Below are 14737 nucleotides of genomic sequence, written 5' to 3' on the forward strand. Positions count from 1 at the left end.
TCTCCCTGCCATGTCCAAGGAGAGAGCATTGCACATTCCCTGCAGGTCTGTGAAGGAGATGATAGGGCTTTTCTGTCTCTGCAAAAGGGTTTGCAGATTTCTTTCTTTATTCCTGCAGAAGCCAGATGCTTCTCCTGAAAAAGAAAAATGCACTGGGATATTATTTTACCACAGACTTCTTAGTAGCCACGGTGTATTTATTTTATTAAGAAAGGCCAATTTGCAGGGCACCTGGGCCGCTCAGTCGGTTAAGTGTCCGACTTCAGCTCAGGTCACCATCTCAAAGTTCATGAGTTCGAGCCCCACATCGGGCTCTGTGCTGACAGCTCAGAGCCTGGAGCCTACTTCGGATTCGGTGTGTCCCTCTTTCTCTGCCCCTCCCCTGCTCATACTGTGTGTGTGTGTGTGTGTGTGTGTGTGTGTGTGTGTGTGTGTATCTCAAAAATAAATAAACATTAAAAAATTAAGAAAAAAAAAAGAAAGGCCAATTTGCTATTCTTCCAGATAGTATATAATACACATAAAAAAACAAAGCAGAGGCCGAACTGTAGATCTCGTGAGGAGCATCCCTCCCAGCCCTGAGACACGGGCTCTGCCATGTACCACGCTCCACTCTGTGAGTCAGGGGTCTTGTTAAAGACTCCTATCAACTCTGCGGGGCAGGCCCTGTTTCAATACCCAGTCTGGCACGTGAAAAAAAAAATTGACCCTTCGAGAAGGTGTATGGCTTTCACAACGTTATGGATAAGTAAGTGGCAGGGCCAGGATTTAAATACAGAACTATGTGACCACATTACTCTTCCCCTTCTGAGCGACCTGGTGGAGTAGAGACTCCGGACCAGTCCATAAAATGCCATCACTATCCTCCGTTGGTACTGATGCAGTTGCAAATAGCTGCTTGGAAGTAATTGGGTTGGTATATATTCCAAATACAATAAAACGAGTGAAAGAGAATGTAGGCAAACCTCTTAATTTTACTGCATGTCTGCTTTCCCATCTGTAACATGATAATTATCATCTCTACCTATTGCCCTGGACTTTATGGAGAAAATACGAGATTTTGTATATGTATGTGTGCAAATACATGCCCACATATTTATATAATACACACATACCTATTTGCATACCTCTGTGTGCGTATGGACATACACATATACATGTAAATATACTCCCGCACATGCACACAGACAGAAGTGAGGACACACTCTGTTCCTCCTCAGGAAGCTTTGCCACCTTTCTGTACCATTGTGACTACAATGGGTGAAAGATGACATTTTCTTGACAGTCTATTTTTTGTGCAAGCCACATGAGAACATAATGAATAAATGCTGTTCCACCTCACTCTAACCTTTGACCCAAGCCCTTGAAGCCTAGACTAATAGCACAGAATGATATGGATTCATTTTCCTTGAGTGACTGAGCCACAGTGTGGTAAGAAAATAACTTCTTCTGGTAAACAAGTCTCCTCTTAGTGGATTCTCACATTTTTCCAACCTTGCACTAGAATGCCTGCCCCTGTCTGGTTTGTGTGCACCACTTTTTACTCAATGCAATCCACTGACACTTCCGAGATTTCATTATGTTTCCACAAAGCCGTGTGCTGTGGTGGGAGGCCCCAAGAAAGGGCACATAGAGCTTATCAAGTGGACTCAAGCAGAGAGTTGATTGGATCAAGAATGTAAGTTTTGCCTTGAGTTTAGGAGTGAAAAGGAGTGTAAAGCTGATCAAGGTAAAGAGAACCTGGCTTGCCCCTCCTCTCTAGCAAGAAATCTACCTGAACGAGATCCTAATATACTTTCTTGTGTGCTCCCCTACGAGGTTGCCAAGATTCTCACATGGCCTCTGGCCACCTCCGTCCCTTCTTCACTGTCCCATCAGCCCTGCCCTTCCTAGCAGTTGCCTGGTTGCCTGCTCTTATCTTCTTAGTGTGTCCCAGTATGATCAACTTTTATCGGGTGTTCACATGTTCTTTCTGCAAATGTCTTGTATTCAAGTCTACATTACCTTTCACTCCTTCCTCCTGTGGTGCCCGTTATCAAAAACCTCATGCCTTGTTCTACTATCCTGCGTTGTCTGTGTTCTCTTGTTTCGGTAACACCTACCAGGAAAGGAATTAGGAATAATCTAGTCCAGACAAGATGAACGATGTGTTCATGTCCCATAGGTAGTATAAGAGCCCAAGACCAGAACCTGGGGACCCAGACTCAACATCTTGGATTCCATACCCCTTCCTGAGAATGTGGAGAGCAGCCTTATAGATAGAATGATTTGCAAGAATGAACAACTGCCAGATTTTTTCTTTTGCTCTTCTCTTACTCTGCAGATAGCCCTAAAATGTCTTATCTTGCTTATGAGTTATAGCACATATTAGATTGACAATGCAGATTATTCACACAATTTACCTTTTATGTACTAGATTTAGTGGTGATCTACTCAACAACATGTATTAAACAGTTACAGTGTTCCAAGAGCACTTCTAAGCTCGGGTGAATGACACAGACCGGATCTATGTTCTTAGAGTTTCCAGGACCCTTTAATAATAATTGAGCATATTATGAAATGTCCAGTTGAATCCATAGAAGGTCAGATTTAATTACCATATCAAACTCTGTTCTTGACGGCCTTTATATTTTTGTGGTGATTGATAATTGGCTCACAATTGAAACTAGACCATCACTGAGGCTGAACAAGTATTATAGCCAGCCCTGGGTCCTACTGCAAGTTAAATTTCTTTTGTAATTTTTTTGTGACTTGGAATTTTTGCCTCAATAGTTGCCGTTGCTTTGGCTTCACTTCCACATGCTCATTTTGTATACTTGTTAATGTAAGTAATGGCTAGCATTTGTTGAACACTTAGTATGTATCAGACACTCTTACCCATGTTTTACATTATTAAATTCATAGTCTTCACAGCATGCTCTTGATATAAGCACCCTTATTACCCTGCTTTACAGGCGAAGAAACTGGTAGGCAGAGGTTAAGTAACTAATATGAATTATCTGGAAAATGGTGAAGCCAGGATATAACATGGACGGTCTGGCTGCAGAAACCATATATGTAACCCCTGTGTTGAAAATGACTGCTGCTGGGCTTGTTGGTTACCTGTGTTTGGCTCAGTTCATTGAGGTCTCTTCTCATCCATGATCACTTGTCCTCACAAAGGGGGACCACTCATTGCTGTGATATCTCACCACACTTGCCAATGTGGACCTTCATCTTTTGCCTAACTACACATATGAGCAATATAATGCTGTATGTGGTAAACTCTTAAAATGGGCAAAACAGTTACTGAGTTTTCCCAAATACCAGCTACAAAATATGTCTTAGTGTAAAATAATTTGATAATTTTTAAAAAATTTTTTTAATGTTTATTTGTTTTTGAGAGAAAGAGAGAGAGACAGAGTGTGAGTGGGGGGAGGGGCAGAGAGAGAAGGAGTCGCAGAATCTGAAGCAGGCTCCAGGCTCCGAGCTGTCAGCACAGAGCCTGATACAGGGCCAACCATGAAGTAGGACACTTAACTGACTGAGCCAGCCAGGCACCCCAAGAATTTGATTATTATTAATTAAAAAAAAACCCTCTCGATAGAATAGAAACAAGGAACAAGAACAAAAATCAAATGCATTTGAAAAGAGGATCATTTGTAATAATTTTCTTTCACAAAGCCTAAATGGTAGAAGGAAATGTATTTAAAGCCGTCTGGGATGAATGTATGAAAATGTAGATCGCCAGTATTTGTACTATGTAGAGATGGTTGTTGAGACTGTGGGCGTCTGTATGGCCACCTGTGAAACATGGAATGTGGAAGGAATAACATTCCAAGAACGGAACTGCGTGGAAGTATGTCCCACATAGGACGAGGGAAAAGAGGCTTCTGTGAAAGAGACTGGGAAATCGTTTTCAGAAGTACAGGAGGAATGCTAAGGGATCTTAAAAGGGAGAGAGGTATCTAATGAATTTAAAGAAGCAAGGGGTAAATAGCAGGGATTGGGTCATGATAAAAAAGAGAATGGTTGGATTTTCCAGTCAAGACCCATTGGAGGCCATAGTAAGAGCAGGACCTTTGGGGTAGTGAACAGAAGCCATGTTGTGGTGGCTAGAAGAGCAAATGTAAGAGATGAGGGAGGAGAGAAGAGAACCACAGCAATTCTTGAAAAAAAGATTGCAGTGAACATAAGAGCAAGAAAGGCCATGATTCACTGAGGAGGCAGCTTGTCTTCAGGTGGCAGAGCTGCTTGTTTGTCAGAGGAGAGAGCTGATGTCGAGAGGGCGACTGACAAGATGGAGGGACGAGGGATGATGGCAGAGCCAGAGACCTGAAGGGATGGGAGGGGAAGAGACGTGAGCACAAGTGGAGGGCTAGTGGCGAAGGGGTGGACTGTTAATGCCACATCCTCTGTGGGGAAGGCATGAAGTCAGGACACACCTTCCTCAACTGGAAGGGCAGGCCATTGGAGAGGAGTTCCAGACTTCAGGAAAATACTACATTTCTGAAAACCTCGCTTCAGGGTGTGTCTGCTTTCACTGCCAGCTTTGCGTGCACACACGGTTGCTGTTTCACTGGGTGTGTATTGAGATGCCTGCCCGAATTTTGGAAAGCTTTGTGAGAAATCATGAATTTCAGGATGGTTGTTTGGATGACTGGCTTAATTGTTTCTTTTGGAAACTTAATGAGACCTTAGCTGTTTAAAAGTCTCTAGCTTCAAAAGGTGTTTGGGATTTTAGTTCTTTTATTCTTTCCCTGTGGCTCATTACCGCTTGAGTAATGTCTGCATGTTCACCCAACTGGCTCCAGCTTTCAGGAGTAAGGGCCAAAGCCTTTCAGTCTTGAACAATATCTAGGATGGTCAGAGATCCTTATGGCTTGGTGTAGAAATCATGCACTGTTATGAATCCCATGCACGCTCAAACTGTTTTGCATGGCTGAGTGACAAAATTGACTGGCTCAGGCAGGGATGTGTAGGATTGTCTTGTGTCATATCAACTCGAGTTCACAAAGGAATGTTTCAGTGTCGGCCCTTGGCCATGGACTCTCATAAAGGAGGAAAGACCAAAGAGAAGTTAAATAATGTGCTGGGACAGGCTGGGCTCTCCTTTCCAGTCCCAGCTCAACCCTGTCTTCTGTCTCTTAAATTCCCACATCTGGATCAACTGAGCTTCAAAGTCAGGAGGGCAATGAAGATGATGAGGGAAGGGCTGTGTGCACAGGTGGAAAACAGGTTAGGGAGAAGAGACAAAAACATTCAACATCATTTCAGGCCTTGTAAACTGACTTCACTTGTATTATCCACATATGATTATCTGCGTTCTATAAATAAAGAAAGCAAACCCCAGAGATATGAAATGACTAGTTTGTCCAGAACCTCAGTTAATAAATACCAGAAATTGGGGCACCTGGCGGGGTCAGTCAGTTAAGCATCTGACTTCAGCTCATGTCATGATCTCGCAGTTCATGAATTTGAGCGCCCCATGGGGCTCTAGCTCAGACCCCACTTTGTATCCTCTGTTTCCTCCTCTCTCTTCCACTCCCCTGCTTGTGTGCCCTTGCTCTCTGTCTCAAAAATAAACAAACATTTAAAAACTAAACAAATACCAGAACTGGGGCTTGAATCTGCATCTTCTGGGTCCAGATCCATTGTTCTTTATACAGAAGGCTAAGGCATCAGCCAGTACCCATACTGTTAATCTATTAGAGGTGTGTTTTTTTCTTTTAAATATACCATAATTTCATGGCTAGACTTGTAATAATGAGGGATTTTTTAGGAAGATGAGTGCTATATAACTATTAACTATTACTATTACTATTTTTATTATTGCCACTAAAATCATGATTACATAGGGGAATTCATTTTATTCAAGTTCAGTAAGTACCCACTATCTTTGGTAAACACAATATTGTCCACACCCTCAGGAAGCAGAGAAAGCAGTGACATAAACATATAGGTGAAATATCATGGATGGATTCTGTAATGGGTTTATGCCTAAATTATATATAAAGCAGTTGTTCCGAAATGTTAGCATACATCAAAATCATCTAGTTGGCTTGTAAAAATACAGATTGCTGGGATCTACCCTCAGAGTTTCTGGGATGGGGCCCAAGACTGTGAATTCCTAACAACTTCCTAGATGGTGTCTGTGCCCCCGGTCCAGACACCACACTTTGAAAGCTGGAATCACTTCCATCTGGGAGTGTGGGAGAAGATTCTATAGAAGCGATTCCCAGGCCCATCTTGAAAAATTAAAAAAAGTTTGCCTAATGAACTGGGTGGAATAGCATTCCAGGTCAATGGAATGGCACGCCTAACAGTGTAGACAGGTAGAACAGCAGATATGGCATCCCTAAGAAATTTCATATTGCCACAATCAAAAAAGAAGTGAACAATGGTAAGAGATAAGTCTGAGCTCATGGAAGGCTTCCTGTGCCATGCTGAGGCTTTGCCCTGTAGTCCGTGCAGAGCCACTGAAGGATGTGAAACAGAGAAGCACCTTAGTCAAATCTGCATTTTAGAAAGCCAGTTAATTGGAGTGCAAGTATGGAAGCATGGAAGAAATGCCCACTTACTACCTAAGTATGAAAGAACTCCTTTGAAAAGCTGTAATATTCTGCCGGGGATCCATCAAATGTGTGTTTGTCTTGGTATTCCAGTCAAATAGTTAATAAGCCACTGTGTGCCACGTATATATGCAAGTCAGAGACACCATCCTTTCCCTCAGGCAATTGTGGGAGCCAACACTAACATCTAGGAAACAACAGAGCCCAAGGCAAGGCAGTATTTTACCAAGGGCAGTAAAGAGCAAGGTCATTTAGGGCTGAAGCAGTTAGCCAGGGTTTCATGCAGAAAGCACAGCCCAAGCTGGCCTTGCAGAAAGGCAGCTTTTCCCTGGCCAGAGGAAAGCTTTGCCAGCCAAGGTACAGAAGATGGAACTAAACTTTGAATGCACACTGCATGCCCACTGAAGAAGTGGAGGCAACTGGTCAACCTGTAGAAGGGGCTTTTCTTGAGACCTGGAAAGGAAGTTTGAATCACAAAGGCTATTTCTACGGGTCTAACCTCTGGAAGATTTTTAGAAGAAGAACAAGAGTGACATAAAACCAGGAAACAACCATCTGCAACCCCCCTCTCTCTAATCACCCAAGGATAAAAGGCATCAAGGGAACAGAATATAAAGGCTGGGGTTGGGAGCAAGAGACAGGGAAGACACTTTGGACTTTGGTTCTGATAGGGCCAAAATGACAGTAGTTGTTGCCCAGGGAGTTGGCCACTGTCCGGAGAATGAGGTGGCTTGGCTATCAGACAGCTCCTTCTAAAAGGCCATCTGTCCTTTGTACTGGGATGAAGGGCTGGGGAGCCCTCCCTTTTAGCTCCCAGATGGTAGGACAATGCACTCATGTGAGAGAGACTTCCTGGGTCATTTGCTTATTCCCAAATGTGCAAATATGAAAATGTTTTCGCATGTTGGTTTTGTGAATTGTATGTTTCTCCGGCCACTCTTCCCTTCGTGACCTGACTGTACAACATTCTCTTAAGCTTCATCTCCTATCCAGAGAGCAGCATTTGTGCTTACTGAAACAAATACCTAAACTGATTCTGTTTCTTGTGTGTTTATAAAGGATAGTAGATTTGTTCACAGTGTAGATTGGAGTCTTCGCTGAATTTGACATTCCACATACTCTTACGGTTCCCCAAAACTTTGATTGTCTGGCCAACACATCATCCTTTTCTCAGATGGCTGTATTTGTAATTTTCCTCACCAGGCACAGCACATGACTTTTCCTTCAAGGTCATTATTCCCAAAGAATTGAGACGTATACCTTCACAGAAGTGACTTTCTGTACGCCAAGGGTGGAGAGACAGAGCTGCCGCGGGTTAACACAGGTTGAGGCGGTGCGTGGGGCTCCGCGAGGTTCATCCTCTGCCTGGTGCTCAGTCCCCACACCATCCAGGCAGCCTGTGCTGCTCGAACTTAAATGTCATTATGTTACAAGTTGCTGCACACTCAGGATCTTTGAGGTCACGTAGGAAGAACTGGGGGTAGAGCCCATAATTCAGAGATTCTGATGTAGCCGGCTTTGGGGTGAGAGGTGGCGGTCAGGATGCATGTGGCTGAAAATGCAGGAAGCCCCGCAGCCAGTTTAATCAAATACATATCATTAAGCCCCGTGAACAACCTTATTGAGTTTATCATTAACTCCATTTAAACACTAATCCATCTTTAGCTCCCTCTTTCTAAAATTTGCCTTGGGAGAACAACAAAACAAGACAGAAGGAGCAAGGGTGAGACTTTGCCAAAGGGTGCTTTTGTGGGGCGCATGGCCGCGGAAACAAAAGGCCCCGTTTTAATTGAATTGTAAACTGTGTAATTATTTAACCTGTACCAGCTGGTCTCAAGAAGCTACCGGATTCCTTAGAGAGCTTGTACTTGGCCAGGAACATAAGGCACCTTATTAGGAACAAGAAAAATGCCTTGTGTACCTATGTTACCCCCATCCCCCAAAGAACATACTGTAAAAGGGGAAAAATGCTTGAAGTTCAGTTTTGGTTCAAGAGACAGCCCTCCCTCTTTCTGAGTATGTGAGTGGATTGACTAGTAGCACCTGTAGTCTCTGAGGACTGGCCAACATAAACAGGATGTTATTGCATCAGACAGGTAGGAGTAATTTCTCTAATTGGTCATTTGAGATTTCATTTTTCACTTGCAAGACCTGCAGATTTAATTTGTTTGTGACATGCGGTTGGCAAATTGACAATACATACAACTGCCCCCTCCCTCTGTCTTGCTGTCCTGCCATTGTGTGGAAAGCACTGGGGGGTCTCCATGTAGACCCTTGGCTTCATCTGTCAACATCAAGCTCACTAGAGTACCTTCTTATTGACAAATGTACCCTAATTACACATTCCTCACTTGTAACGCTAGAATAATCCTAATGAGTTTCCCGTGATCATTTTTCTTTCAGATTAATTAAAGGTTTTTTTTCTTTCCCCCCCCCCCCAAATTCTGAGTGAAGTCCTTTATCACACATTCTCATTCCCATAAGAACAGTATTCCCAAAGGTACAGAGCCAAATATTTGTAGGTAGCTGGGTTTTATGAGTTAATGTATGATTGAAGATGGTCCTTTGATTAAAGAAATAGTTCATCCTATCTATTTTGTTTTAAAACATCCTTCTCTAAAGAAAGATTGATTGGCATCAGACAGAGCCCCCGTAAATCAGAGCTATTGATTTTCCATTTGTTTTAGCCCTTCTGGTTTTATGCCCCCTTATGTCGTAATTTGTTATCCTGATAGCTGGCCCCTGAGTCGGTGCCCGGTTGATCCCGGGGGCTGGTTTCTTTCAGTTCGGTCTAATCTATACATAAAACAGATTAGCTTCCAGACAGAGAACCAACCTCCTCTTGCTCTTTATAACATCACCCCTGTGTTTCCCACGGAGCTCACGGATGCCACACAGTAAAACCTCTGGCAAGTGGCGACACGAGGGATGTTGGTGTAGCCCAGAGAATATCAGCACAGGTGAGGCTCCTGGCTACCCTGGGCGCTGCAGGAAGCTGGGTGCTTCTCCCCTTGGCCCTTCACAATCGGACTCAAAACGCATGTATTCCAGACACCTTCCGGAAATTCCTCAAGGCCAGAAAATTCTTCCATCTTCCACAAGTCGCAGAAGCAACAAGAGAGAGAATGTCTGCCGGATACACTTTGCATGTTAAAGCAGGGGTACATAGCCCTTCTTGATGTACATCTGCTTAGATGTGTACAGATAGAGCTTGGGTCACTGCCGGATCACTGAGGAGCCCGTTGAGGATAAAATTCGACTTTTCTGGATCTACATGTCGTACTCAAGTGTCACTTCTTGTGCTTTGCTTTTTCTGGACACTTGAATGAATGCAATGCTCTTGTTTTAAATTGTTGTTTTATTCCCTTTCTCCTCCGGCTTCCCCTCCAGTACTCGGTGACGTCGCTCAAGACCATCCCCGAACTGTGCCGAAGATGTGATGCGCAAAGCGAAGACAGATCAGGTAGGTCCCTCTCCTCATCCCTCTCCTTCTCCTGACTCTGAGAGAGTGGAGGGCTCCAGGAAGCTGCCTCTCCCTCCCACAACTTGCCCCTGCCTTCTGTCTTTCCTTTACAGCTTCTCCCTTCACCCCCCTACGCACACCCCCTCAACGAACAGATGTTAGGTCACCCTCCACAGGCTAACAGGACAGGGAGGCCCTAATGAGGACTCGGCTGTCTACAAATCAACGCGGGCCGTCATCTCGACAGCTCCAAACCACAGTATACGCGGCAATTTACTGAAAACCCGAGAAACCATTGGTGACAAAACATAATGATAGAGGCGCCAATGAAAAAATGTTGGACGCGTTTACTACCCATATGGCAAGGACCAGCTTGGGGGATGGTGCTTTGCCAGAATATGAAACCCTATCAGGGATGCGACATGATAGGATCTGCAAGAAGGCATACTGTAACAGTTAAGATTAAAGCAAAGCTTTGGAGTTTAATAGTGTAAACTAAACAGAGAATTATGGCATACAGATGAAAACCAGCTGGTTGACCTTTTCTCCTTGCACACACCCCCACCCCTGACCAAAAAAAAAAAAAAAAAAAAATACATTCAGGGTTGTTTTTCCCTCTGTAAATCAAATTAGGTTTCTCTCCTTTTCTCTCCATGATGGGCGAAAATGAAAAAAAAAAAAAAAAAGGATGTTGATGGAAATGATACAATGGCATTAAACTAAGAAAGGATGTTTATTATTTTTGGAAGTAATTGCCCTAAGGTACCACCATTGATCGTGCCACGCTCACCTCCTCTGATAGTAGCTGGGATCCTGAAAACCATGGGGAATGGAAGGTTCCAGATAATCCTCAGATGATGTGTATCGGGTTTCATAGAGGACCCTTACCTGTATAGCTACTGGAATTCTAGGCCTTTCTAACTGAAGACTTGCCGAAAGCTAATCTACTTTTCTTCTGGACGGCTTGTTTACTTTGGAGACTTTGCTTAGAGGAGATGGGGCAAATAACTAGTCTTTCTAGGTTTGTTTATCTCTGTTTTTTGTGTGAGTGAAAGTAATACTTCAATGTTTGGGTCAGAAATGCAGACGATAGTTCTACATTCGCATAAAAGTCTTCATTTACCTTCAGAGTTTTGGGTTTTTCTTTTTCTTTTTAATTTCAAACAATGTCAAGTTTCTGGCGGGTTCAACAAAGGCTCTAGCCGTGAGGCTTTTAAAGATGTGCCTCCTTACAAGCCATCGCCAGGCTCCAAGGTTGGATTGCTGACTGTGGGCAGTGACTTGAGTCCAAGTTAGGGTTCAGTGACTTATCACCCATATGACGTACAGCCTCAAACTGATTGTCAACAAAATAAGAAGTTTGTTCTGCCAATGTTACCAGGTGTTAGGATTAGAGTTAGGTGAGGTATCTGAAGTTACTGTTTCTGTGCTAGCTACTGTTGTAAGCCCTTTACTCACATTAGCTCTGTTAATCCTAAAGTCCCCATGGGTGGAGTACGTAGAATGCCAATGCTATAGGTGGGTAAACTGAGGCACAGCAGAGAAGTTAAATATCTTGCCTGCAGCCACATAGCAGTTAAGTTGCAGAGCTAGGATTCAAACAGCAGCAAGTGTACCTCTCGGCGTGGGTTCTTTTTCCATCGCGTAGGCTTCCTCTCAAATAGCTTGACTTAGTGGCATTAATTTAATTTTAGGATATTATCCTTTCAAAACTTTCAAAATCAGCATTTTTGCCTCATAGACTGTGGTGAACTGCTCTTCTCTGTTTAATAGCTATTCTTGCTTACTGAGGTAAGTGCATTAACCAAAGCCGTTAAAGATCATTTTTCCTGGGGCTGATTCACTCCACTTTCTCCAGGTCACGTGTCTTCCCACCTCTTGCACAATAGGTGATGTTGGATATTTCCGCTCTGGTTGAGAAGGAGGCCAGTTTCAAGTGTCGAAGCTTTTAGACTTCACCCAGGGCAAAGACCCAGTGCTCAAGGTCCTCAGCAGTAATTAGACCTGACAGGAAATGGACGCATGTGGACAAGACTCAGGCCTTTTACTAGCATCCCATGTAGGCCTCACTGGGAGGCTGCGAAACTACTTTCTACCAGAGCAAGAGTGATCCTAGAGAAAGAACATATAGAAAAATCCATCTATCCGTAGCATCACCATAGATTATCTTTGAGCTCCTTTGAAGGGAATCTCAACATAGTAAAGAGTTTTCACAGCTAGTTTTTTAAAGCATTGAGGCATTCTCAGTTCCAAGGGTATCCAGATATGGAAGTACCACCTCCTTATACCCCTCCACTCTTGCTCATATCAACCACCCACGAAGATTTGGCTCCAGGAGGCCTTGCACACGTCTACCTTTATGGTAATCTTTTCAAACAGACGGCAGTCGAAGGCACACTGGCCTCTGAAAAGAGTCCACCCCTTCTTTTGGATGGGGCAGCCTCTGGGGAGACTCTTCCCCAAACCTCTCCTCGCTTAGAATACACTCCACCTGATCAAGGCTCTTTTGAAAACCATTTTTGCACAAACAAGTCCTTGACCAGGTGTTCTCGGACCCATTTGTCCTTTTTATTTATTCATTCAGCAAATAATTGAATACTTTTTGTCATTGACACTCAGGACATGGGAACAAGTAAGATGTAGACAAGGCCCCCGTTCTCACAATGTTTACATTCCAGGGAGTGGCAAGAAGGCAAGCAAATGAATTAATACCAGATCATTTCAAACAGTGGTAAGAGGGGATGAAGCAATGTGATAGAGTAACTTGTAGGAGTTGGAGGAGGGCACTTGGTGGGGCAGGGGAGAGGGGAAGGTCTGGGAGTGTTAATAAAAGACCCGGCCAGAGATAACCAGTGCAGATTGTTGAAGGCAGAGGAGCTACATAGCAAAGTCCCTATGCCAGGAATGAGCCTCGCATGTATGAGGAAGAAAAAGAAAACCAGAGTAGCTGCAGCAGGGTGATCAAAATGAAGATGAGGTCTGGGAGAGGGTCAGAGTCAGACTCTGTAGGGCTCTATCGATCGATCACGTATGCGGACTTCGGCTTTATGCTAAGTGCTACGGAAAGCACCACCAGCAGGATTTCAATTTTTCTAAAATCTTGTGACTTGGAAAGAAGCCTCGGTGTGTAGAATTCTAACTCTCAACAGAAGGGACCCAAAACCTATCTGGTCTGAGAGACCGCGCAAGTGAACATGCAGGTAATACAGTAAATGAGTAAAATGTGGACAGTTGATGAATACGGATAAAAGGTACACAGGTGTTCTTTGTACTGATTCTTTTTAACTTTCATAAATGTATTTACAAATGAGAAAAATTAATGGCTTACAAATAAAAAGTTTTTTAAAAGGCAAAAAACCAAAATCATGTGGTCCAAAGCCCATCGATGGAGATCCTCATTATCCTTCCTGCTCATTCGAATGACAGAGAGCTCACGGTCCCATGAGGCTACCCATCCATAAAGGCTCATTGTTTACTTTCAGCCCAAATAAGCATCCCTGAAATTCCATCCCTCAGTCCTCGTTCTTGTTTTGGATCCATGGAGAAGGGCCACCCCTCCTGGACAAGGTGCCAAGGGTTTAGAGATGGCAGGCCCTCCGGGTCTTGTCTTCTCCAGGTTGAAGTTTCCCTCCAGAGTTTTAAGCGTGTCCTGCTCATTCTTGTTGTCTCGCGGATGACTGCAAATCACCAGCACCCTCCTTTAAATTGGAGCACCCTGAGGTGGCTCCACGTGTGGTCTGATGAGAGCCTATCAGCACCATGGTCAGCCTGCCAAGACTCACCACCCAACTCCCCTGCCTTCCCAAGTGAGCTGCAGAGACAACACACATGCCTGTCCTTTCTGCCTTTTCCTCTCAAGGAGCTGGAACATCAGAAGAGCCTGCTGGTGGCCTTGGAAGCCCTTCCATGAGACATACAGCCTAGAGCTCACCACCCCCCTTCATCCCTAGACCCTGGGGCAGCCCCATGGTGGGCATTGAGAAAGGCAAATGGCAGAGTGTTGTCAGAGGTTTGGGGCGGCATCCCACTCACTTCCACTAGCTCTCTGATGGGCATGACCGTGTCCTAGAGGTGCCCTTCTGTTAGCCAAGGGCTTCGATTCCTGTTGAAATCTACACTTTCCTCTGCCAAGAATATATTTCAAACTATCTTCCATCAGTTACACTGCACTGTGACTGAGCTTCAGATTTTTGCAAGAAAAGAAGTTTTGAAAAGCCGTGTGAAGGTACTGAAGGTCCCACAACAAGGTCAGAGGGAGGTGAAGTACTAGAAATTGCACCCTTCAGGACAGACTTGGCCTGTCTTTGGAGCTCCTTGGTGCTGTTGAGAGATCCAAGTTATTTCTTAGGTGTTCAGTGTCCCAGGTCCTCCATAAGCAGCTTATTTGTCCTCAGGATAATTCTCTGAGGGGAGACCATTATTATGCCCAATTTAATGGCGAGGAAACTGAGGCTCGTAGAGCATAAATAATTTTCCCAAAATTCTGGACCTGGCAGGTGCCTTTCAAACCAGCTCTGATTCCAGAGCCCTATGAAGTTGAGTCAACTGAGCAGGAATTTTCATCCCAGGAGCCATGGGTGGCTACTGGTGTGAAACAAGGATTAGCAGCAAGGAAGTTATGTGTGAAAACTTGCACCTGGGAAATGAAGTTATTGGTGAAACATGTGCACGTATCCTCCGCTTAATCCCTGCTGCTCATGAAGGAAGAGAGGACAGCACAAGG

General features: G+C 44.1%; 1 protein-coding gene across 5 annotated transcripts in view; it reads left to right on the forward strand.

Annotated features, from left to right (window-relative positions):
• The window catches only part of SNCAIP (synuclein alpha interacting protein), a 165158-nt gene that overhangs the window by 92402 nt on the left and 58019 nt on the right, over positions 1-14737 (forward strand). For all 5 annotated transcript variants that reach the window (XM_040444324.1, XM_040444329.1, XM_040444327.1 and 2 more), the window contains exon 3: positions 9942-10014. In XM_040444324.1, coding sequence (XP_040300258.1) covers positions 9942-10014 — 73 coding nt within the window. The remainder of the gene's footprint in view (positions 1-9941; positions 10015-14737) is intronic.

The sequence above is a fragment of the Herpailurus yagouaroundi genome, unplaced genomic scaffold (assembly GCF_014898765.1).
Source record: "Herpailurus yagouaroundi ecotype Mexico unplaced genomic scaffold, PumYag 192, whole genome shotgun sequence".
In the NCBI taxonomy this organism is placed as follows: domain Eukaryota; kingdom Metazoa; phylum Chordata; class Mammalia; order Carnivora; family Felidae; genus Herpailurus; species Herpailurus yagouaroundi.